The 25,642-nt window shown below is 40.7% G+C and overlaps 1 protein-coding gene across 1 annotated transcript; it reads left to right on the forward strand.

The window, feature by feature from the left end:
• Nucleotides 1–641: 641 nt before the first annotated feature.
• Nucleotides 642–24,255, forward strand: LOC306708741 (ankyrin repeat and MYND domain-containing protein 2-like; the record flags this gene model as incomplete). The annotated part of the gene is made up of 10 exons (XM_079176664.1): nucleotides 642–708; nucleotides 1,381–1,445; nucleotides 8,517–8,655; nucleotides 8,831–8,929; nucleotides 9,012–9,172; nucleotides 13,309–13,523; nucleotides 18,825–18,960; nucleotides 19,152–19,280; nucleotides 19,378–19,501; nucleotides 24,101–24,255. The coding sequence occupies 10 exons, from the start codon at nucleotides 642–644 to the stop codon at nucleotides 24,253–24,255; spliced, it is 1,290 nt and encodes a 429-aa protein (XP_079032790.1).
• Nucleotides 24,256–25,642: the final 1,387 nt, after the last annotated feature.

Raw genomic sequence — 25,642 nt, forward strand, 5'->3', positions numbered from 1 at the left:
GACAGATGGGTGTCTTACCAGATCGCTATCTGCTAGCTGTCTGCTCTGCTGCATCACCCAGGCTGCCTCAGTTCCACTGACCATCCTTACTTTGTATGAAAACAATTACTGATGCTAACTACCTAAGTGTGACAGTAATGGTATAACTAATTGGAGCAAGATGAACCCCAAAGGCAGTGTGTGGGTCTGTACTGAGTTTAGCCTCCCACACATGATCATAGAAATCACATAGATTCAGAATGTATGTGTGGACGATGGAAATCATGTCAGGTGCTTTCACGGAAGCTGCAGCTTGTCATACTTGATTCATACTGTAAATGTAGCTTAATGACTTAGTACATGTGAGTCTGGACTGAATGACACATTTAACACGTTCAGTAGTCAGAGTTAGTCAGAGCCAAACTTTATGTATAGATGAAATCAATACAAAATATATTCCTTTGAGCATGTTTATACTGCAGACAACAGGTGTCTCTCCCTTGGTTTGGTATAGTGGTACGTTCCAGGGATGGATCCATTCTTTGTTGTGTCCGAGCAGTTTCTCAGTCTACCCGTAGATTGTAACTGTCAGCTGGACCAAACTGCAGAGCAGGACAGAAGAGATCAGATCATTCAAGACAGAACAGAGCTGATCAGAGAGGATGGCTGCTTCTCAGAAAGGAGATCTATCAGAATCTGAGAGGAAGATCCTGCAAGTTATTAGTGCTGGTAAGTAGTAAGTTATTTATCAGTTATAAGATTACACTTCTAGCTTCATTCACTCACTGTTCTTCTCACTTATTATAAACTTTTGACTTCTTTGTTGTGAAAACTTTGTTTATGACAAATTTTGTAGATTCATTTTATTCCTTAACAGTAAAATGTTAGGCACTCACTTAAAATCGTTTTGTAGCACAGTAAATTGTCCAAACGTTGAAATTGCACTGTATTCAAATCAATATTTACCATATGATTTTAATGATATTACTGGGTGTGTAAAATCATGGTAGGCTACTGTTATTGTATTTTATGGGGATGTCGTTTTTGAAAAATTAAAACAAGTGTCCTGGACATGAATATATAATTCGGCACTAATAAGGAAATTAGACACTGATGATGAATAAATAATTACTGTCAAATCAAATTTTCTTTCATGGAAAGATGTTGTTTTCCTACCAGATTATGTAGTTCTGGTAAGGAAACAACGAAAATTCAGAATTCAGAATTTGCACCGATATATTTATATATATTTATTGATATGATAACAATCGTAATGTTGTATGGTGTAATGTATTGTAATGTATTGATGTTTGTTTTTGACTCTCCTCTATTGTTGCTGTTGTTTCTTGCTCTAATGTCTCCACCAGGTATGTTTTTACAGTGATACCTTTTGGTCTACAGGTGATGTACAGGAAGCTTCCCAGCTGCTTGCTAGCAAAGATGTACGAGTCAACTGTTTGGATGAGGTATGAATATAGAAAGGGGAAATTGTTTTAATGTTAGCTGTTAAAGTAATTTATAAACTGTCATTTGTGTTTGAACAAAAACAACAACAACTCAATAGCTTTTTCTGGAGCTTTCACAGTAAAAAAAAAAAGCAGATTTTTTTGTCAAGCTATTGTTAATTGAACTTTCAGCCTCCACTAATATATGTATTTATGTAAAACAGATTTAGTCAGATTGATCTTCATATTGAAAGGACCAGTCTACCCAAAACATCAATAGAGCATATTTCTCCCTTTCTTCACTGTGACCTTAACTTGCATCACAAAATTGTCACTCCTAGCAAGGGTTGTCCTGTAAATTTGCAGTTGTGTATAATATGTTTAGCATTATCTCCTATATGGAAATAATGAAAAGCCATTTGTTAACAAAACATTCATGCATAGTTTAAGTATTACAAATCCTACTGGACCCTTATCAAGTGACCCTGTGTGGGGCAACAGATCCAAGGTTGAGAAACTCTGCCACAACTCTTTTTTTTAAATATATTTATTTTAATGTAATATGGTGATACAGTGGTGCTCAATGGCAACTGGTCTCAAAATTATACAACATTACAGGAGACTCATGTTTCAAGATGTGTTTTACAAAATGATGGTAATATAAATGACTACATCCCCCCTCCTGACCACCCACAATGCAACAGTTATGTCACTGTAACATATGTTATCCATTGTGATGGAGACATATGGAGTTGACTCTTGAGAGGCAGACACAGCCCTCAAAGGTATTTGATAATAGCATCACGCCACTACATGTAGCTCACAGACTCCTTCAGAGTGCCGTCTGTCAGAATCAGATGTGGTGACAGAGCTTCACATCACTGCCAACACAGTTACCTTTTGTTTCAAGTGTTTTCTGTGTGTGATGTAAGGCATACACGGGGAATTCATATATTTAATACTGCATCCAAAGTTTCTACATTTGCCTGCTGGGCTGTCTTGCGAACCTCTAAGGACCATGTCATTGTTTCCACGCATAATACAATTCTAAACTTTCCAGCACTACTATGTTTAGATAAATGAAATGATAAAACAAATAAACAACACAAAAACATGAATTACACAATAAAAGCAGTTCTGAAAAGGTGAGTTTTGATTCGTGATTTAAACATGGACTGGTTGATCTCGGATGTGTTTGGGGAGAGAGTTCCAGAGGGATGGGGCAGCTCTGGAGAAGGCTCATTTGCCCCAGGTCTGGTGCTCGGTCCTGTGTGGTGGAGACAGAATGTTGGCATCAGAGGAGCAGAGGCTGCAGGAAGGAGTGTGGTGGTGGAGAAGGTCAGTGAGGTAGGAGGAGGCCTGTTCATAGAGGGCTTTGTGAGTGAGGGGAAGGACCTGGATCCTTTGTGGGACAGGGAGCCAGTGGAGATTCTGGAGGACAGGGGTGACGTGATCACGGGAGCAGGAAAAAGGAGTTCTTGATGTACTGGAGTTTATTTCTACTCGCTGTGTATTTACTGTTGCATGTTTCATCATGTTACGTTTTTTCCTCCTAAATCACGATAATGACGATCGTTAACAGTCCACAGAGTTCCGCATGCAGTGGACGTTAACTTAACCCAGCAAGTCTGAACTGGAACGGAACGGAACTGTAACGGAGGGAAAGACGCTGTAGACATCTTAACGCTGATTGGCCAAGACTCGAAACGTCACATCAAAGATGTTTTATTGTGAAGATCACTACGTCACCTTTTCTCCTCGTTTCACTCCAATCTGAGAAACGCTGGCTGGCCAGTTGACAACCCCCCTCCCCAAAAAACTCTATGGATCTACACGATTCACATAATAAAGTAAATTAATAAAGTTCTTGAAATAAAAAGATTCTGCATTTCCTCCCGCGCCCCACCTGCAATACCGCTGCGCCCCACTAGAGGGGCGCGCCCCACAGTTTGAGAACCACTGCTATACACCATATTCATGTGATTGCAAGTAAAACGAATTACACTAGTGACAAAGTTCTGTTTAGCAAGCTGTTTTAGCCTCTACTTGGCACGAATCACAGTAAAAGAGCAATAAACTATGCCATATTAGGCCGTTCTACCACACTTTAATATCTGACGTTTCGCACTTCCACACACCACTGTGAACGCAGCGTAGTATCCTTGCGATGGCGTCCGCGAAAAAGGCTCAAAATGTGTCAGCGGCAGCTAGTAGAGGCACTTCCTGCTGCTAGCTCAGCTGCCGTGTGTGAGAGGAGCCGCGGCAGTTTAGCCTTTATTTGTCGTTATTTGACAATATGTAACAATACATTAAGGTCCTTGAAGGTATGACTGTTGGTAGTTGTAATTGGTTTAGTAAAAAAATGCCGAATTGTAATAGTATGGCTACTCGTTTTTATTAAACTAAGCTAATGTAGGCTAACATCAGTTGGCACTACACCAGCAGACTAAACCGGGGTGAATGAACGGCTATGCTAACGAATTTCATTGCACAATGGATTTATAAATTCAGAAAAATATATTTTCAAAAAGAAACAGAGGAAAACATCTCTCTACCTGTGGTGATAATAAAACATATGTATGTTTCCTGCATTAGTTTACTGCTGGCAGAAGCACTCATTAAAGGTAAACTCCCTCTTGTGGCCAAATGGGTCAATGACGCTGCTCTTCAATATGTACTATCCCTGGGTGCAGAAAGTGCATAGTTTAATGTTAGCAGTCGTCAACGTTGTACTCCCTGGAAGTAGCATTTCCATCATGTGATTTTTGCATTCATTTGCAAGGTTTCCTTGATTATTCTTGATGTTCTATTTTTAGCAAGGCATCCATACAGTTATATACTACAACGTTATTCAAAATTCAATAGTTAAATGTATGTTAGGACAAGAAGTTCAAAGTTAATGGCAAGAAGCCAGCCCAACATATATGTTATTTTATTTAACTTTATTTCATCTCAATAAAGCTCCATGACCTAAACTGTATACTGGTTGCCAAAATATGTATTGTTCATGTGGTGTTGTAGTTTACAAAATAGTGACTGTGCTCCAGTTATCTGGACTTCCTCAACCACGTTACCTGAAGGCAACGTGGTTGAGGAAGTTCTTTGTTATGCTGTCACTCATGATGACACGCCCCTCTCAGTTGATGCCACGCCCCCCACGCTAGATCAGGGTCAAAAGTCTGAACTGAAAAAAAGATTTGAATCTGAAAATATAAAATCTGAAAAAAAAATATATTAAAAATTCCAGAACTGAATCAAAATGATATTCAACCCAAAAATATTTTTCATTCAATTATTTTTATTTTGAATACATTGCTGTATTTTTCAATGTTCAAGACCACAACTTGAACTTTCAGGTTCAAATTTTTTTTTTAAATGAACAAAACCTTTGACCTGGATTTAGCTCCATAGATGTTTGGCATCTTTTCTTGGCTGCCAGTTCATTAATATCTGGGGTTAGGTTATGTGGAAACCCTCAATGTGGAGTGAAGGTGTGCATCAGTTAGACGACTGTGTGGGTTTTTGTTCATCTTCATCACAGAGAAAAGCTGCTCACACAGGTATGTGTTTCCAAACATGCAGAGCGTTTGAGCAGCATGTACAGTAGGCGGAGTTAAGGCATCGTTACAGGGATGAAGCTTGGAACCTGTGCAGCGCCCACAGAGTCACACTTTGCCTTGAATGTGTCATTACACTGAAGGTCTATCAGCTCCATGTGGATGTGCACAGGTGCGCTTTCCACTTCAACTGCAAACGGATTGCTGACCAGTTCAAATTTACATTTCTGAGCTGCAAAGTCGGCAAATCAGCGAAAGAACTCTGTGCCAAGTGCGCCCAGTTTATCAGCAACATGCGCAGTTGGGAACACAGCGGTGGAGACTTTTACTGCATCACATGTCTGTGATCACACGTCCCTGAAGCTGGAGGTTTAGCGCAGTGAGATGCTTCGTTATGTTGCACAAAAAGCCAGCTCAGATCGCCACTTTTCGTCCCGGAGCTCTGTGGTGGCAGGCCAGTTATGATGAACATGATATTTTTTGGTGGGCCATTGTACGGAGGGCCGGATATATGCTGACAATTTAATGACAAGTCTCTCAATGTGTTGATCCTTATGAGGCTTTTCTTCTGGGTTATTTTGTCCAGGGTTCAGTTCAGAGTCTGTATTTTTCCTTTTCAAATATTTCTCCATCGCTGTTCGTCTTGTCATCACAACCTCTCCCGCCATCATTTAATTCTACTGTTTTAAATTAACAAGGTCATTATTACGCTACCTACTGCCACCCACTGGCATGGAAGATTATTATTACTTAGCCAGCCACTATATTACAGCTCAGACGCTCAACAATGGCAGTATTTGCAACAACAACATTTTTTTTTGGACTCATTAAGTGAAATTGGACATTTTCCCACGGCACACCTGGCGATCTCTCATGGCACACTGGTGTGCGCGGCACAGCGGTTGAAAATCACTGCGCTAGAGGACCAAGAGGAGAGGACCAAGCACTGCACCCTGTGGAATGCCTGAGGACAGAGGGTTGGAAAAGGAGGAGCATTTGTTGATGTTTATGAATTGTTGTCTGTGTGTGAGATGTGACTTTCGCCAGGAGAGGGCAGTCCTGGTGATGTGGAGGGAGGATTCAAGGCGGGAGAGAGGGGTGTGGTTGATGTTGTCAAAAGCTGCAGTGAAGTCGAGGAGGATGAGAATGCTGAGGTGAACAGAGTCAGAGAAGAGTGTTGTTCTGTGCTCTGCTGTAAATAGAAAGTGGATTGAAATGCCTCGAACAAGGTGTTGGAGATGAGTTGGGAGGCAAAAACCCGTTCCGGTATTTTTGACAGAAGGGAAAGATTTGAGATGGGCCAGAATTTGCTCATAATGTCAGGCTTGAGTCCAGGTTGTTTGAGGATGAGGTGACAGCAGCCAATTTGAGTGTTTGGGGGTCTGAACCAGAGCTGAAGGAGGAGATGATATATCTGTGATGAGTGAGGAAATAGCTGGGGGACAGTCCTGAGCAAGATTGGATGGGAAGGTGGTCAGGTTACTGTAAATGGTGTTGGTTTTTGTTTGGAAGAATGAAAGGAAAGAGTTGCACTTGTCACTGGGTTTAAAAAGTTTGTTTATTATGGAAAAGAGAGCCTTTGGGTTGATGGAACCGGTGTGTATAAGGTATAGGAAGTTGATGAACTGGGCTGTGATGACTCTGTTTTGTTGAAGGTAGTCTGTGTAGGCTTGGACATGCACTGTTTAACCAGTTGTCTTGGAGTCTTTCAGGCTGTCACTTACAGGATTTCATTTGTTCAGGAGTATACCCGGGAGCTGAGTGTGTGAGTGAGAAAGTTTGGGTTTTAATGGTAGTCAGTTAAGACCAAGAAGAGAGAGTCATATTAATAGTTGACAGAAATTTGACTGGCACGGGAGAGCTGAGTTGAGATAGATTTGAGATTTCTGTGAGAGATTTTGCATTTTTCTTTTAGGATGAAGATAGGGTTCATGGGCGACTGTGGCGATAGTGGAGAGCAGGGTTGTCCTTTGATCAGAGGATTGGCAGTTCGATCCACTGGCTCCGCTAGTGGCATGTCGATGTGTCTTTGAGCAAGACACTTCACCCCAAAATTGCTCCCGTAGCTGTGCCTACGGTGTGTGAACGAGTTAGTCTGATAGGCAGGTGGCACCTAGCCCCTGTCATCAGTGTGTGAATGGGTGAATGAAGACAAGTAGTGTGAAAGTGCTTTGAGTGGACGGAAGACTAGAAAAGAACTATACAAGTACAGTCCATTTACCATTTACCATTACGGTTGACAATGTCCATAGTGACCGCCAGCTGGTCAGAGATGTTGAAGTGGAGTTGATGTATTGGAGCAGACCAAATCCAAGTTAATGTGTTGTGTTAGGTTGAGGTATTGTAGCAGTTGCAGAAATTCTGTGCCAGGTTTGCTGTTAGTGTCACAACCTGTCTCACTGATATAAAATCATGGATGCAACAGAACTTTCTCAAACTCAACTGCAATAAATCTGAAATACTCATCATCGGCCCAAACTCCCTCACCCGCTCAGCCCAGCCCTTCTCTCTCAACATTGATGGCTCCATCGTCACCCCCTCCACTCAGGTCCGCAACCTCGGTATCATCCTCGACCCCACCCTCTCTTTCCTACCCCACGCCAACCACATCACCAAAACTGCCTTCTTTCACCTCAGGAACATTGCACGCCTCCGGCCCTCCCTGTCCTCTGCCACCACCGAAATTCTCATCCATGCCCTCATAACCTCCAGACTCGACTACTGCAACAGCATCCGCTATGGCTCTCCCAACAAAATCCTCAATAAACTCCAATATGTTCAGTACTCTGCCGCTCGACTGCTGACCTCCACCCGCCGCTATGAGCACCGGACCTGGGGTGACAGGGCCTTCTCAGCTGCTGCACCCCCCCTCTGGAACGCCCTTCCCATCCACATCCGTGAGGCTCCCTCCCTATCATCATTCAAACAAGCCCTCAAAACCCACCTCTTCAAACTCGCCTTCACCTGCTAACCCCTGCACCCTGCCCTCCACTACATGACCCATTCCGCACAGCTTCTCCAGTTATCTTTTTTACCAAAATGTTCTGTTTGTTTGTTTTGTTTGCTCCTCTGTCTTTCTTTTTTTTCTTTGTTCTGTTTGTCTCTGCCCTAAAGCGTCTTTGGGTATTTAGAAAAGCCCTATATAAAATTAAAGTTGTATTATTATTATTATTATAAATGTGGATATTAAAATCCCCCAGGAGGAGAACGAAAAGTGAATGACACATAGTTGGGTCAGAATGTGTGATGAGGGCCTTTTGAGTTTTCATGTTACCTGAAGGGAGGGGTGAGGGGAGGGGTGTTCAGCTGGTTGCAATATGTAACCCCACCACTAGATACCCCGTAATCCTACACACTACCAACTCTGTAATGTAAATGTTAATAATGTGTTTTCAGCTTGTTGCCCTACAAGTGATCAAACAAATCAGCTGATGCTGCTTTAAGTAAATGCCTGGCATGCTTCTTTTTCCAGGTTCATCAGCATAAAATGAGCTAACTCCTCATGTAATGTTGTCTTTCTCATTTGTTTCTTAAGTATGGTATGACTCCACTGATGCATGCAGCGTATAAGGGCCAGGCCGATATGTGTCATCTGCTGCTGCAGTATGGGGCCAATGTCAACTGCAACCAGCATGAATATGGATACACTGCTCTCATGTTTGCTGGCCTGTCAGGTATAACTGTCACTCAGTTTTCCAGGATTTGTTGTACGGTTCCCTTGAAGTTCTGAAAAATCAAATTCTTGTTAAATAGACTAACATTCATTGTCATTTTAGTCTAGAAAAATAATTGGTGATGCAATGTAGTGCTGTATTTCTAAAATGAAAATCACTGATACACCTCCTCCAGGGAAGACAGACATCACCTCCATGTTGCTGGAAGCAGGAGCAGAGAAAAACCTGGTGAATTCTGTGGGTCGCACTGCTGCTCAGATGGCAGCGTTTGTAGGTGAGACAGGCTTAGACTGTGTTGCCAGTTAACTAGTGACCGAGACGGTGGTTACATCTTAACCTGTACATTCTCTTTCCAGGCCAGCACGACTGTGTAACAGTGATTAACAATTTCTTCTCGCGGGCGAGGCTGGAGTATTACACAAGACCACAGGGGCTGGAGAGAGAGCCCAGGCTACCCCCCAGGCTGGCAGGACCCTTGCACAAGATCATCATGACCACCAACCTAAACCCGGTCAAGGTGAGGCCTGCTAATGAGCTAAAACCTGCCCACTTATTCACAGGTTCACTGGCATGTGATTGCATATGTGAAAAGTTTGACCTGCAGCTGGCACTAGATGAAGAGTTAAGAGATCTCTAATGTCATTAGGATTCAGCATGAGGGAACATTAAACATCCATAACTAATATTTCATGTCAATTCATCCAATAGTTGTCAAGACATGGCCACTATAGGATAGGTCACCATTATACAGCCCTACGTAATGCACAAATTGTGGCGAATGTGTCCCCTCGAGGAGCCGTCACTGTGACATTGTGTTTGACAAGAAGGGTCCTGCAGTAGTGGAGCATGCTGCAGAACCCTGAATGCAAATAATGGTATGCAAATAACTGCAAATATGTAAATCGTTTAGCTCTACAGTGGCCCTGTTTTCAGCCGCAGGAGGAAGCTGTTTTCATTGATTGTTTTCAGTGTTATTTTGTAAATAGTTTACATTGTGTTCAATGTTTACAGTGTGTTTTAGTGCTTGCTCAATATCCAATCAGTGGCTGTAACTCACAGAGCAAAATAAGTATTCATGCCAAACTTCCCTAAATACAACTTTTCACATAAAAAAAAAAAAAAAAACTCGCCATGTTGACTCTGGAGTTATTCAACAAAATACGTTTTACACAAGTATCTTTTTACAAAGCAATTTTTTGTATGCTCTCACAAAGGTAATGCATGATGGTGACTTGTCACTGCACAAGAAAGAAAGGGTAGGATTCCTTGAATCACGTGATGGATAACACTTAATAATGACAGAAAGAATAAGCTCAGAACTTGTGAAAAATATGAAACTATGTCCAGGCATTTCTTTTTCTAGTTAGGCTTTGAAGATCTCCAAACGAAACCGTGCATGTCCGTTTTTTCAGCCTAACAACGTTGCAAGAGCAGCAAGACTGTAGACTGCCGAGTGAGAAGCCCTCTGTTATTAGTAACCTGATTGGCCGATTAGACAGTATTAACTATTTCTTTGCCTTCAGCTTTACATGCTTATTCTGAATAGTGTGAACCAGATATCTAAACAGACTTAAGTTCTTCATGAGCATGGTCTACACATATCAATGCTATGAGCATTTGTGTGGTTGGTTTGCACATGCTGAATTATATTCTTACTGCATTATGGTTTGTTTTCAGGCTGTTGTCATACATCATTCGTAGCTATACCCACAAAAAAAGTAGTTTGTAGATATCCAATCAAATCATTTTGTATGTTATCCCCGTAATTATGATTCAGGAAGTATAAAGATCGTAAAAGCCCACGCAGAGTAGGTGGATGTGTCCAACAAACCCCGGTCTTCCATCCAGGAGACCACTGTTCGTCCTGAATGTGAAACGAAAAGTCACCATTGAATCATTTGTCACCCAACTTGCGTACTTCAGTAACGGCCCTTCCGTAGTTATTTTAACCCAAACAATGATCTTTTCCTAAACCTAACCAAGTAGGTTTGTTACTAAACCGAACTAAGTATATCACATCTTTGTCTTAAACTAGACAAGTAGTTTTGTTGCTTAAATCTAACTAAAGTGTAGTTTATGGTCGCCAAAGCGAAAATGACGTAATCATGGCCTGTGCATGGTGCGTCAAAGCTCCGAAGCGTTTGGTTGTGCACCTCTGAATTTGTTGTAACTTAGCACGTGCATTGTACGCAATCAGAGCTTTTCAAACATGACTGTCACAAAGAGTTGACTGATAAAATAACTATCAACATATCTGGAGATTATTCAAAGATGGCCAATTTGAAATGTTTTAGAAACAGGAGGTCATAAATATCTGCATTTGAGTAAATATTTTGCAGCCAAATCAAATTGTTTACTGGATATTCAACCTTTGTTTCTTTATAATGCATGCAACACATGACTTCTTTCTTTACAGGGCTTGTATAAAGGAACTATAGTAATCCATGTGTATGAGAGGATTTTTCAAATCATTACAAATACTCTTCTGCATTGTGGAGGTTGTTTTTTGCTGGTTACACTTGTTATCTTTGTGATTCTTCACAGTTCGTTTTGTTTCTACACCCTCTATCGTTTCGGAGAATAAGAATAATGCAACAAACTGGGCATGAGCATAAATGCCTCAGTGCAGCTCGGAGCACATTTGCAGAGGCTCATGCTACGGTGCCAAGTGCAAATATAAACAAAGCTCAAGTTGTTTCCTCTGAAGACAGAAGTTTATTTTGAAAAGACTGTATGCATGTAACAAGCGGAAATTGACACATGTTCCTGGCTTTCATAGGAAAAATGAGGAGTAACTTTTTTGTAAGACATCATACAAACCTTTGTAAGAGGATACGTTGTTTTTTTCCGTCCTCGGATGACAATGTAATCCTTACATAACTGTGCACAGACAACCACAACTAAATGCAATGAATACAGCAATGAACGATTGATGATTGAAGGATGACGACATTATATACCAGGTAATCAGTGAAGGATATCTTGGTGTGATGTAGTCATATCTGGAATCAAAGGAAACCACAAAGTGAATACAAACTTGGCCAATTGAATCACTGTTCAGCAGCTAAGACATTGGGAAGCAATTCAGTATTGTTACTATTTTGATGGGAGATCCGTCTTGGTTACTTAGTAGTCTATATTATCATCCCCAGTATCCCTTTGCGGTTTTGATGGCCAGGGAAAAATTGTGCTGAAGGAGGCAGTCGATTCTTGGCTGGAGGTCCTTTTTGTCATTGGTCATTTTTGTGTGTGCTCGGTCCCACTGGCAGCCCGACTTGAGCCAATATGTGTCTCTCAACAGTTAGCAAGATGGTAACATCTTTTCACCCCCCTGAAAAGATGGTGGTTGAATTCAAAGTTTCTTTTTTCAAAGTTTCTTTCTTTCAAAGTTGACTAGAAGCCGGACTTGAACAGGTTCGGTGCGGCTTGGGGATTCAGCTGAGATCCGGTAGGAGGCACACCTGCTATAGGTAACGGATCAAACTAAAGAGCGAAGAGCAAGAACTACAGAGGAGAAGAGGCATTGAAGAGAAGAAAGAAGAGCTTCCCCTTGTTTTATAGTCTTCTGTCCAGGGGTTCTACAGAAGACTGGAGCAAAACTTTACCCCTTCCAAAAAATCAAACTTTCTTTCTAAAGCATTAATGGTGTTCAGCATTAATGGTTGAAAGATGGGCCTCCTCAGTAGCTGAAAGATACTAAACACATGATATCACCCACTGAATAAAACCTTGTAGAATTAAATGAATGAAACCAGCTCAGAGTGGTCTGTGTCAAAGGAATGTACAAAAGAGGAGGTGTAAAGCAGCATAGGCACACACAGTCAGCACTGATCTTTCAGCTTGCATTTTGTCATATAAGCTATGATCAAGTTTCTGGTCATATATATATATATTCACATTCTCCTAATTTTGTTATCTCTGCAAAGAGTCTAAACACACAGGCTGTACCTATTCCAGAGACTGGCGTTTGGGACACTTCTCTGTTGGGGAGATATGTGAGTGCCTGCTGTGGAGGGAAAAGCTCCTTTGTTTACACCAAGGAAAAACTCCTTGCCAGAAGATCGGCTAAGACACCCAGGGAGAAGCTGGAGATCCCGTACAAAAAGAAGAACCGTGGCTGCAGAGCGGGTTAAGTTTTTGACAGTTTCGACACACCAACCCACCTACCCCTGCACTTCTCAACTCTTCCTGCAACCAACCTCCACTGACTACATCCTTGGACTGAATAAGGATTGTGGTTTGTGGTGTATTGCTAATAATAGAGATTACTTTCACAGAGGTGCTTAGATAGGCCAGTGCTCTTTGAATTCCATTAAGGTCCATGTGACCAATGGATGGCAATATCTCAATAACTATTGGGTAAATTCCTGTTCCTCAGAGGATAAAGCCAACTGATCCCCCTGAGGATCCCCTGACTTTTCCTCTTGCACCACCATGCGGTTGATATTTAAGTTTTATAAAATTCTATCTAGCCTGATAGAATGATATCTATTAGAAGGATTGCCATATAACTTGGTACACATATCCTTGGTGCCCAGAGGATGACTTTCTATGACTTTGGTGATTTGCTGATGAACTCTCTTCTTTATGTCTCAATCAGTGACATTACTTCTGCCCAGAAATGTTTATCTAACCAACTCTCCAATCTGTCAGATAGTCATGCTGGTGAAGGAGAACCCTGTGCTGGTCGATGTGGCAGCTCTGGAGAAGTGTTACCAGGTGATGGATATGCTGTGTGAGCAGTGTGTGAAGCAGCAAGACATGAATGAGATCCTTGCCATAAAGATGCACTACATCAGCTGTGTGCTGCAGAAATGCCTGGCCTTCCTGCAGAAACAAGATGATGAGCTGGATGCACTTGTCAAGAAGTGAGTGCAATGAGTCTGTCCTCTGAATATATAACCAGCAGCACTCCCATTTTACAGGGGGTTAGAGTAGGGTCCAGACCTGTTCTATATGAAACGTGTCATGAGATGACTTCTGTTGTGATTTGGTGCTATAAAACAAAAAATTGACTTGACTTGACTGGTAGATCAGCATCAAGTTGCTCTCGTAATTGTGGTTAAATCAATCTGTGTTTTGTTATTAAAGGCCCATCCCTTTCTTCTGAACTATTTCAAATACTAATAACATTTTAGTGATAGTATAGGGTTTTCTTTGATTGCAATGATCACTGAACCCGCTTGAGTACAACCCAAGACCTTACTGTTTCAGGCGGGAAAGTAAAACAGCAAATGTTCAGTGTCTTTGACCATTCCAAGGCTCATGGCACACTTTTTATAGTCTTGGTAACCCATCTGCAGACACACTCCTTTTATCTATATATGGCATTTTATACCTGGGCCTTCAGTGCTGTCCTACTACAGTTAAACCACCTCCTAATAACCTCATTGTGACGCCACAGCTACGGGTTATTATTTGTTTCTAGGGGTGTTTCTAGGGGTTATTTGTTTCTAGGGGTGTCGTTCGGTACGAGACTTACAAACCGAACAATACGTAGTGCATTTGGAAAATGCAGAAGCTTAAATTGTGGGAAATATAATGTTTTTGGTGAACTACGCTCACGTAACAGACAACGGGCTGTGACCTTTTGAACCCTAGACAATAACAAAAACAGCTGAGGCCCCAGTGTGTTCAGGGAGGCTAAGCTAACTAGCTTAGCGGGGAAACAACAGGAGTTAGCTGTTCCCTACTGATTCAAACAGAGAATCAAATGTCCGAAATAACCCAGCGATGACGGGATGCTTCGTCATTAACGGACAAGTCAGAATCAATGTAATTAACACAATGACAAGAACCAGTCATTTATATGACAACATAAAATGTCAAGCATGACAAATCAATCCAGCAACACTGCAGCGCTAGAGCACGAGCCATTCATAGATATTATTCATAAAAACGACACAATAGACAAATGAACACAGTAGTAGCGCGACTGCAGATGTAAAAACAAAAGCAGTTGACTTACCAAAGCTGCTATTCACTTAAAGACAAAGTCCATCCTCCTTTCTTTGTTAACAAAGTCAGTAACTCCTAAATCCATTTTTCCTCCTCCTTCAGCCATTGAGTGTTAAAAAAACAAAGCTAGGTAAAACAAAAAAAGAATCTACACCAAGCAAAACGCAAAAAATGTCATAACTTCTCTTACATATATTTCAACCTGAACTCTTACTAAACACTAAGATCTGCTAGCTAGCTTTCTGTTTGACAAAAGTCATGCTGGCCCACTGACCAATCACGGCGCACGTTAATGCAGATGTACTTAGCAGGCTACCTGGGTAGCAGTGGCACGTCAAAGAATACGCTCAACATGTCAAACTAAAGATCTGATTGGTTGAAGACTATGACAATCAACAATATCGTCCCCATTTACTTAAACTGCAAAGGCTCTCTAGCGGGCATCGGGCCTCTCTCCTTACATAGAGACATAGAGCTGAATCTGATTGGATAAAAGCTCTACTTAAAACAAGCTGTGCTGGAAGCAGCGCTGCAGCCTTGAAGCAGAGCAACAGAGGAAGACAGGAGCTGTCCAATGAGAAAATAAGCTTATGGGAAAAAAAATTATAATACATGTAGTGTATTTGCGAAAAATTCATAAATTATAAAATAGCTAACTTTGTGATTCTGTTTAGGCCAGCAGAGAAGGCTTAGCTGGCCCTGACGGCCCACCACTGGGTAAAATACACGATCTGACCAAGGACCACCTCTTGTTACATATACTGTATGAAGGGGGCCTTATTGAGGTGAGGTTATGAAAGGAGTCATACTGTAAGAACATGAGGATACAAAGGTACAAATGGTAGTATACATGTCATATATACAGTATAGTACTATATCCATGGAACTCCTTTTTTTGTCTTAACAAAAGGATCTTTATTTTCTTTATCTAGGCTTATTTTCCAGCAGCAAAGATCCCTGGATTACCTTTAACAGCATCAGGAAATGAATAACTGATGTTTTGTGGTATTATTATTGTATTAAAGGGCCTGTTTGAATGCGACAGCAAGTTCCAGTGTTGGTTTAAGGTTTCGAGGTTAGGCAACCCTTTTGTTTGGTCATGTACAAATGAATCTTTATTAACAAATCCACAAAGTAAACTGACTAAACTGTCAGCAATTTCTGGAGTGAGCAGGTATGGATGCTGGGAATGTTTAGCAGGACTATAGCCATTAGACAATGGAATAGTGCTTTAGGCGAACAGAGCAAGGTATGAGTCTAGTGCTTTCTTTAGCAGCCATTTCACAGTCTGGACATGGCATTCTGCTTCTCCACAGCTTTGAGCAAACCTAGGGTTACTTGTGATGCGTCCGAATCATAGATTGTATCGATGGACAATGCGTCCCCACTTCCTCCCACTGTACAGTGAAGCCAAAATATCCCAGATACGGGACCTGCCATCTTGTGCTTTTGACGTCATTTGGAACCAGAGTCTGCGCAGTAGTGACTGGGTAGTGGAGCCACGGTATTGAGGTCCCAACCATACATCCGCCCGAACCACCTCCTTATTCATACGACTTATTAATCCACTACTCAGAAAAACTGTACACTTTAACATACATCAGGGTAATGAGAACTACCTAAATTGACAGAGACCATCTTTTGGAAAAATGTATTTTGTGTACTTTGATTTTTTTGTTTGGTCCATGTCCCATCCACAAACATGGAGGGGGCAGTGTTTATAAGCTACACTGCAGCAAGCTACAAGGAAGCATTAAGATGTTTTAGCTTCACTTTTGGAGAGCTGCCATGTTGTCCACCTTTATATACAGTCTATGGCATGCACCCATAGGCTCCTGCAAAAGTCCAACTGTTGACTTGAGAACTGTGGTCAATTATCACTGTAAAAGTTCTGAGAGGCTGTGTCTTTAGAAGAAGTTGTCAGTTTTGCAACCTCCACAAATCTCGAGTAGTAGGTGTTGAGGGTGAACAAATCTGTACCTACTTTTTGACATAGTCTCTTCGGAAGCTCACTGGGCAATAGTGACTTGAAAGGATTGGTATGTACTGTGATACATGTTTAGGAGTTTTTTTTGGGTGCACTGATCCGGCTCTTTCAGGCCTGATACCAATACCAATACCTGGGCTTTGGGATTAGGCCCATACCAAGTACCGATCTATACGCATGTTAAACGAGCTATTATTAGCTATATGCCTCACTGTGTGGAAGAAACTGGGATCATTTTTTTATGTATAAGGCAACATGTGGCTTGTCTTAAACATAGCTCTCCTCACTTTGTAAAACAAAATGTAACAAATAAATACAAAGATTTAAGTTTACTGAATTGTTATTTATTAAATAATGGTATCCAATACCAGATCAACCCATTGTCACCAATACCGGATCCAGATATTTGAATCAGTATTAGACCAATATCAGTATCAGTATCATTAAAAGTTTTTTCCCCAGTTCATTCAGTTGGCTTCTCAGTCTGGGCCACCCTACGGTTTCCTTGGCTTGCTTTCTACACCTTATCATCCCCTGATTTCCCTCATGTAATACAAAGTTGCGCATATTTGCGAGAATGTCACAATTGTCACAATTCACCATACACAGTGAGTACAGCTCAGCCAGTCTGCTTGATCAGGCCATCCTCTCTGGTCAAATTAGATGGCCTCAAACACTGTCCCCTTTCAGCTGGTCTCCAAGTTTTGCTTGTTGTGTTGAACTGGTGGGCAGGCTATTCATTATCTAATTTAAGTAGATTAGGATTCTTCCATTAAATAAAACTCAACAAAAAACTCTGTCTGAGTTCTTTAATCTTGTGCCCTGATTTACTTACAGGTGCCCACGAGAGAGTGCCTGCAGTAAGCAGCGTTTTATCTAGGTATAGAAAATGGCGTAGCTGTACTGCATGAGGCTAGTCAAAACCACTGGATCCTGGGAGGAAGCTTGATTATTGCCTGGTAAACTAACAAAGTAACAAGTGGCTTGCAGTCCAAAAATGTCTTGCAATGAGGAAGTTTCTGAACTGCTCGCACCTCCATGTCAATCCTAGCACCTTATCCTTCAGCTGTGCATAACTCTGCTCCGTCTCCCTCCTTTTGTAGGACTGTACCAATTCTATGATGATGCATCCGCTGACAGTTTCAGCTTTTTGTTGTTGTCATTGAGTGTCCAGCACTTGAGGTGATGTGAGGCAATTTTTCAGCTGGTCGAATGCCTTTTGTTGTGCACAGGTCCAAACCCACTGATTTTTCTTGGATCATAATTTCTGATTCTCTGCATACGTTCAAGCTCCACCTTAACTTTACAGAGTAAAAGTATTGGCCCGGTGTTGCAAGGGAAAATGGACTGGTGATTAGCTAAAGCTTGATGGAGTATGCATTCTGCGTTCTGTTGAATAATCTTTTGTTGAAGAAAACTTCACTCAGGTTCAAATTTAAGAAAAGAAAAACTGTGCACGATGAGCATTCATGCAGCATGGAAAGAGACAGACACACAGATGCAGTATCTACACCTCTCCACTCAGCAAGGGCAGATGTACTAACCAGGCTAATATATGTCTGTATATCCTAAGTTGAATTCCAGACATTTCTGAAAATGTACACTTCAATGTTGCTTGAGTCATACGATGCCCATCTTAAGATAAGATACAACTTTATTCATCTCAAGGAAATTGTTGTACAGCATTTGCAGTATAATGTTGGTAAGAGTGCAAATATATATATAAAAGTGTGTATATAAGGTGCAAATTCAAACCTCTGGAACAACACATTCTGAAACAAATTCAGTCCCCGTCTGAGTGGTCATATTTGACTGAGTTATAATTCAGAAGGTATCTGATTCTTGACACAAATTGCAGCAATCAGAAGCAACGGGTTTTAGAGACATGTGATATCCTCCATGAACTGTGTCACAGCTACAGCTGATGCTGCACCTGCCGACGGTGTTGCTCCGTACGTTTCATATTAATCTGCACATTAGATTGTGAGATATTGAGAAATTTGGGAAGCTTAATAAAGCATAGGTCAAGAAGCCACCACAATCAGGAAGGTTCACCTTTTGGGACCCAAAATATCTACAAAAAATATTTTAGGAATCCAACCATTAATATACTGTTTGAATGGTCAGGAAAACTCATGGAGGATCAAATTGGAATCATAGCTATATATAATATTATCTCATGTTTCTGTCGTTCTTGACCTGCTTTTATCCTGCTGGCTCCCAGCCTGCTGAGGGGGAGAGACAGTGATGGCTTCCCACAGTACCAGGAGAAGTTCATTCGGGATTGTATCAAGAAGTTTCCTTATTGTGAGGCAACACTCCTACAGCAGCAGGTGAGGATCATTACACCGAAAGAGATTGGAATTGCAATACATTTAATATAATTTGTAGCAAAAGGCCTTTGTTTTTAAAGGATAAATGAGGAAGGGTATTGTTGCAACAGTGGTTAAAAGAAGTTGTTGATAGCAGCTTTATATGTTACTGAGTAATCATTTTCTTTTTAATCCCTGTTGTTGATATAACTTTCATATACCATTACATCTCATTCTAGGGCAACGACCCAACAGCGTTCTCAGTGTTGAACCAGGCTATAACAGGTCAGATGACGTTTGTAGATGCTGATTACTGTGCTACATGTGGGGAGAAGGGAGCAGAAAACAGGTGCTCCCTTTGTAAAGCAGTAAGTCAAAGTCTGTTAAAAGCCACCTTCTGTAATATAATTCAAACATGTCATCAAAACTACCTTCAGGTCGTGTTTCTTTTTGTTTGTCTTTAAGGTGACTTACTGCAGCCTGATGTGCCAAAAGCTCCACTGGTTCACCCATAAAAAGATGTGCAGGTGTATGCAGGAGCAGGATGCCGACCCGGAGATGGATACTCCAAGGTTGAAAGAACTGAAAGGTGCTGTAGAAGAATATATTTTTTAAAGAAACTTCCTTCAGGCTCCAATTTGAAGAAAATAATCTTTACTTAAGGTTCAGAAGAATGCAGATGTTTATGATGAGTATTTCACTCCGCGGCAGAGCAGTCATGACATTTCTTCTCCAGATCGACATTTAGAACCTGGTTTTACAGAAGTTCATCAGGGGTACATTGAAACAATAAGTGATAGCGAAAGGTGAATCGAACTAATCCCAGACAGACTATAATAATACCATCTGATGCAATATGCTGGTGGGTCATTTGGCTAATCGTTTCAACACCAATGACAATGCAGTATCTCTGTCTGCCTTTAACTCACATGTAAGTTCAAGAATTTTTTTCAAAGCCTATCTTCCTGGATGAGTAATTTAAAGAGTTGACACACAGTGACCTGTAAGGAGATGACAATAGCCATTTGTCTCAAAAAAATGATATACAAGTGAATAAAAGGTTGCTTCCACAGTGCTCATCTTCTTCATGTGCATTACAGTTATGTGCCGCACATCTTGTTCTTGAGGCCTATTGCTTGGGGATGACTGTGTGTTACCCACTTCCTCTCACCCTCTGTGCATTGTATCCCATTGCCCTCAAGTGCCTGTCAGGTACGTGGCAGACTGCAAGAGCAGAGAATGAAGTCACACTTATCTCTGCTCCAGGCTACATTAGCCACAACTAGCGTAATCATAATCACAACCGTTTATTTGCACATGAATTGACATGGCGGGTGGTGCATAACATTAAACATTAAACAATCAAGAACAATCAACACAATGCAAAAAATAATTAAAATGTACAATAAAATATAAAATAATGTGCACAAACAAACAGTACTATGAACAAGTAAAATGAAAGTGTAATGTAAGGTGTCAGGTGTATTTAAATAAAGAAACAGGGGAGTGTACTGGAAGGAAGGAAATTGTCCTGGGGATGACAGAGTCAGTGGGGGTCCCGGGCTTTGTTGATGAGCCCCACTGCAGATGGGAAAAAAATGTTCATGTGGCGTGAGGTCTTGGTCCTGATAGATGGTTGTGGATTTCCGGAAGAACGCAGCCATACCTTTCCCTATCACCTATCACAGGGGTCGGCAACCTTTACTATCCAATTTTACCTGTTATAACAATATCAAGACGGAAGCAACTTTATTTACTTCTCCCACACTTCACCAGAACCTCTTTTTCTCCTTCCGTCTCATCCTACACAATAAAAGCACCAAACACATACACAGGAACACTGCTTCCTAGAGAGCTCTTAACGTGCTCAACATAATAACTTACAATAGTTTACTGAGAGTTACCAGGTATAACCAGGATCCACATAAACCTGCATACAGCAATACAAGTCAAATACAGGAATGTAATCACAATGCAATGCCAGCACTAACTCTGAAGGTTTCTGCTTTTAGGAGAGTGTTTGACTTGTGCTTGACATGTTTTTTCTCTCATATCACAGTCACAGTTTTCAACAGTTTAACAGCCCTTCTCCCAAAGCAGTCTTCTGCAGACCAGTGTTATTGGATGGGAACTTCATTTTACGAGATAGGGTCATGCTGGTGTGTCCAACATACTAAAGAGCTGGTAGTCTGTTGCATTGGTTCCCAACTCAATTCATCCTGATGGTCTGCACCCACCTACAGCTCCAGAGATCAATCTGAGCGGTCACGAGACCGGTAACATGGCAGCAAAGAAGAAAAGAGAACCAATTAATCTGGTTTTTGCTCGTTTTGTGAGATTAGGGGGAAAAAATGAAAACATTCTCCAGTCAAACTTTCTGTAACTCAATGGCAATAAAACTGAAGTCATTTTATTTGGACCACAGCATTTGACCAACATTATATCTTCTCATCTTGACCTTTGATCTCTTCTGTTCATCCATTCAATTCAGGATTTAAGTGTGACAATTAAATCAATGAGGTAGGTAAATTAGGCTGAATGTTCAATAAGAATAAACCAAACATCTTTATTTTTTCAATTGTCATTATTTATTGCCTCGTGATCAACACATGCTCACTCTTCCATGTAGGTATGTTTAGTTCTTAAATGACACAAATATAACATGTAAATACATGATGTATATAACTAATGTAAATTAACCATAAATATCAAATATCAGATTAAATAATCAGTTATTGATACATCAAATGTATCAATAACCTAGATAATTAACAAAGGCACAGGTAAATATGACAAAATCTATGGTTTAAATACACGTTTACTGCCATCTAGTGGTAGAAAGAAACACTTACTTTGCGTGTCCTTACAGGCTACACTCTGTGTTCACTAAATCAACGGCACAACAAAGTGGAACAAGAAATATCAGTGCCAACAGCAACAAACAAATATCAGTGCCAACAGAGATTTATTTATTAATTTCTTGCATACGGTCATTATATTGCCTTCACTTGTATTTTGAAATATTCTTGTTTCCGGGTTACCTGTTGTGGTCCGTGTCTCGTTTTAAAGGAAAAAACAAAAAGTGTATTTGCAAAAACGAAATACGGCTCGTTATTTGACTTTGGTTCTTTGGTTTTTCCGTTTTTTAATTCAGAACCAAAAACGTAAATACGACCGCCCATTTCCGTTTTTGATTTGAAACGAAAATACCATGGTATTTCCGTATTTTGTTTTTTCTGAATTAACGGTAAAACAGATGACTAAAACATACACGGACCCACACGGCGTTTCAGCATAATTTTCGAATTGATCTCCGTCCAGAATAAAATGCCTGAAAACGAACATCACGTGACTATTCACGTACACTGGGCATGTGGGTGCCATGTAAACAGGAAGTAGAATGGTTGCTTAGTTAAAAAAAATACGACAGAGTAATAAAGTAGTCTTAAATAATGAAAGGTCGTGTTTGATACTCAAGATCTTCTCTAAAATCTTCCTCTATGAACTCAAACAGACACATTTCATGGAAAGTTTTAGAAGTTGTATTTTCAGACTTAACGTTAGTTACAGCGCTGTGGATCTTGCTCTAATCTCTCTCTCACACATCTAATTTACTTTAAAATCAACACTTACACATAAAAGTTTACTAGATTATGGGTCCATAAATGTGGTCAACACGTTTCTCGCTCGTTTCGTTGTTGTTCTCACTCGTAGCTCTGCTGGTGTCTGAAGTCTCTGTCCTACTGGAGAGCATTTACTGCTTTTGTTCCTTTACATTTGATCTGCAGACTTCACAATAGTTGTGCAGAACAAAATAAGCATTAATAAGAAAAGGAAAGTCCTCCGTTTTGTGTCCGTCCTCCTCAAAGCCGCTAGCCATGAATTCAGACGTCCGCTCCGTAGCGCTGATAGCGCCGCTGGTCACACCGCTCACTAATTGCTCCATTAACAGCTGCTTCCTCCGTAATAATGCAGACTTTAACTGAACAACAGCTGCTAGTAAAGACAACAAGGTCAGCAACGTGATAGGGGTGTGACACGTCATGAGTGCTAAGAACCAATCAAGTAGCGTGTGTGTCATCGTTTCCAAATTTATCCGTTTTCGACTGTCCACACGAATACGCAACCCCGGCGTTTTCAAACGTATCCGTCCTCGGGAGCGTTTTCAAACTCCTCCGTTTTCGGTGCTCGAAAATGGCGGCGTAGCGTGGACGCTCAGTGTAAACATAGCAAAACATATGCGTTTTCAAATGGAAACGGAGTAGTGTGGACATGGCCTGAGACCTATGCAGACAGAAGCAGAGTCACTTGCTGAGAGCTGGTGTTGCAGTTTCTCAGAATACAGTCGTTTAGCATCTCTCACCACCTTACTAAACCTGTATTTTGCCTCTTTATACATGTCCTTGTCCCCACTCCTAAATGCCTGATCCTTGTGCAGCCTTAGCTGTCTGAGTTCTGCTGTAAACCAGGGTTTGTCGTTGTTAGAACCCACCCTGGTGCTATCCAATCCAAGCACCCCAATCCAAGTTTTGACAGGTTTTTAAAAGTACCTAGCACTCAAGCACTTCCTTCCAAAGCACATGCTTCCCTGCCAGACGGGACGACACCTCAACTGTCTTTCATATACAGTAAACCATCAGGGGGTTACCAAATCCACAAGGTGTCCATACAGTGTCTTCTGACGTGGGCAGCCTGGCAATGTATCTACCAGGAGAACAAAACAAGGTTTTGAAAACAAGCAGATTAACGCTCTATCCTTTCTCTATTTTTGTAATTATGTAAAAACTATATTGGGACACATTTTTTAAAATATTCTGTTGATAAAGGAAAATAAAATAAAATAAAAAAATATTAAGTATTTTACCTGTCCAGATTCTTTCCTTTTACTGCTTCTTTAGTTTTGAAAGTATAAAATCTTCCCATCATCCTACTCTTCCTCTTCCACGTGTTTGGTCTTTTTCTGTTCCCTAATGCTGCCAATTGGCTTGTTGGAGTTGGAATGAAGGTTTTTATCCGCGTCAGATTCACCCCGTTGTCATATATGATCTGATTTCATTTATAACAATAACATGTAATGCAGTTCAGCAACAGGACAATGAAGTCTTAAGCCAGAACTGCAGTCAGTGTGTGTCTTCTTGTGTTAAATATACACAACCGACATAATTACTTTGTGTATGCTCCTGGTTAGATGATGAAAGCGACCTGGTAATGGAGACAGCCAACTTCCTTCAGGAGCTGTGTCTGCGGGCAGAGAAACAGGTGGCTGCTGCAGGAAGCTGCCCTGCAGAGCTCCTGGCCTGTTCCTCCACCTCTGCTGAGGGACCTTCTTGCACCCAAGACTGAGGTGGGATAACCAGCCATGGGTCCTGAACGAGGATAAGTCATCTCTTTTTGTGAATTTTCACAAACGTTACACATGGAGACGTGTGGCTTAACAGGAATCATGTCAGCAGGGTACATCCTATTTGTATATATTTCACACCAAGCCGTGAAGTTTGAGATATTCAGCGACACAAAAGCTGCTCCAGAAAAATGTACATACTGGCAGTTGCAAAATGGTAAAGGTATTTACTAAATAAAATCTCATAACGATGCCAGCAAACACCCTGATTAGTCTGATTAGTACATAAGAGAGGCATAAAGTGAAGTCCAAGCCTTTTGTAGGTGGGACAGTTGCTCTGTCTTTTTACAGAGACCATTAGGACGATTCTAAACTTGACTCCTCAATTTATCACAAAAATCTACAATATGTCATCTCAAAAATTATGGAGGTGACCTATGGTTCATTGTGTAATGTGATATCAGGTTTTTAGCTGTATTCCTCAAAGTGATACGGATGAATTTGCACGTAGACCTTGGCAAAAGTTGGTAATATGTCTGTTGATATGCAAACATAATAACCCCTTTTTTTGGCCTAAGAAGAGAAAAGTCCTCAGTTGTTGGCCCCGTGAGGTGGAGAGCTAGCAGTGTGGTGCTATAATAAAAAAAAAAAATCGGATCAAACTTGAAGTGTAATTGGAACTGGTCGGTTTGAGTTGGGCCGGGATCTTTATTATATCGTGCTCTCTCTCCTCTCACTTTTTGTGAAGCCTTTACTGTTACTACACAGAAGAACATTAATCACGGACAATTCTACAAAACCCCAGATTAATATTTTTTCCAGGTTTTTCCAAATGCTCACTTTCAAAAATATCTGTTCATGTCATATATGACATGATTTTCGTTGGGGAATAATATATATATATATATATATATATATATATATATATATATATATATATATATATTTTAGGGCTGGGCAAGTTAACGCCGACAATAAACGCATTTTTCTTTTTATTATTAAGCCTACAGCGAGCGGTGAACAGCTGTTTGTGTGGCGTCTTTTCCTGTTTTCTTCACCTACATTCCCCTGGGTCCTAAGTCCCTCCATATACAGCTTCTTATCACCCTCTATGTACCAACATACATTTATAGCAAATACCACACATATTAGGGTAATCATCATTGCATACGTGTCTGACCAAAATACCAAAAAAAGCTAAAAAGAAATGATTCATTTAAATTACATTTGTTAAAGTTGTTTTGTTTGGAATATGTATAATAAGCATATAATTTAGTTATCGCTACTGAGAATTTAACAAACGTAACAAAAAAAAAGATGACGTAGATAGGTTTGCAGTTTTATATATATATATATATAGCACGGGGCATATACACAGAAGACACAATG

Source organism: Pholis gunnellus (assembly GCF_910591455.1).
Source record: "Pholis gunnellus genome assembly, chromosome: 16".
Taxonomy (NCBI): Eukaryota; Metazoa; Chordata; class Actinopteri; order Perciformes; family Pholidae; genus Pholis; species Pholis gunnellus.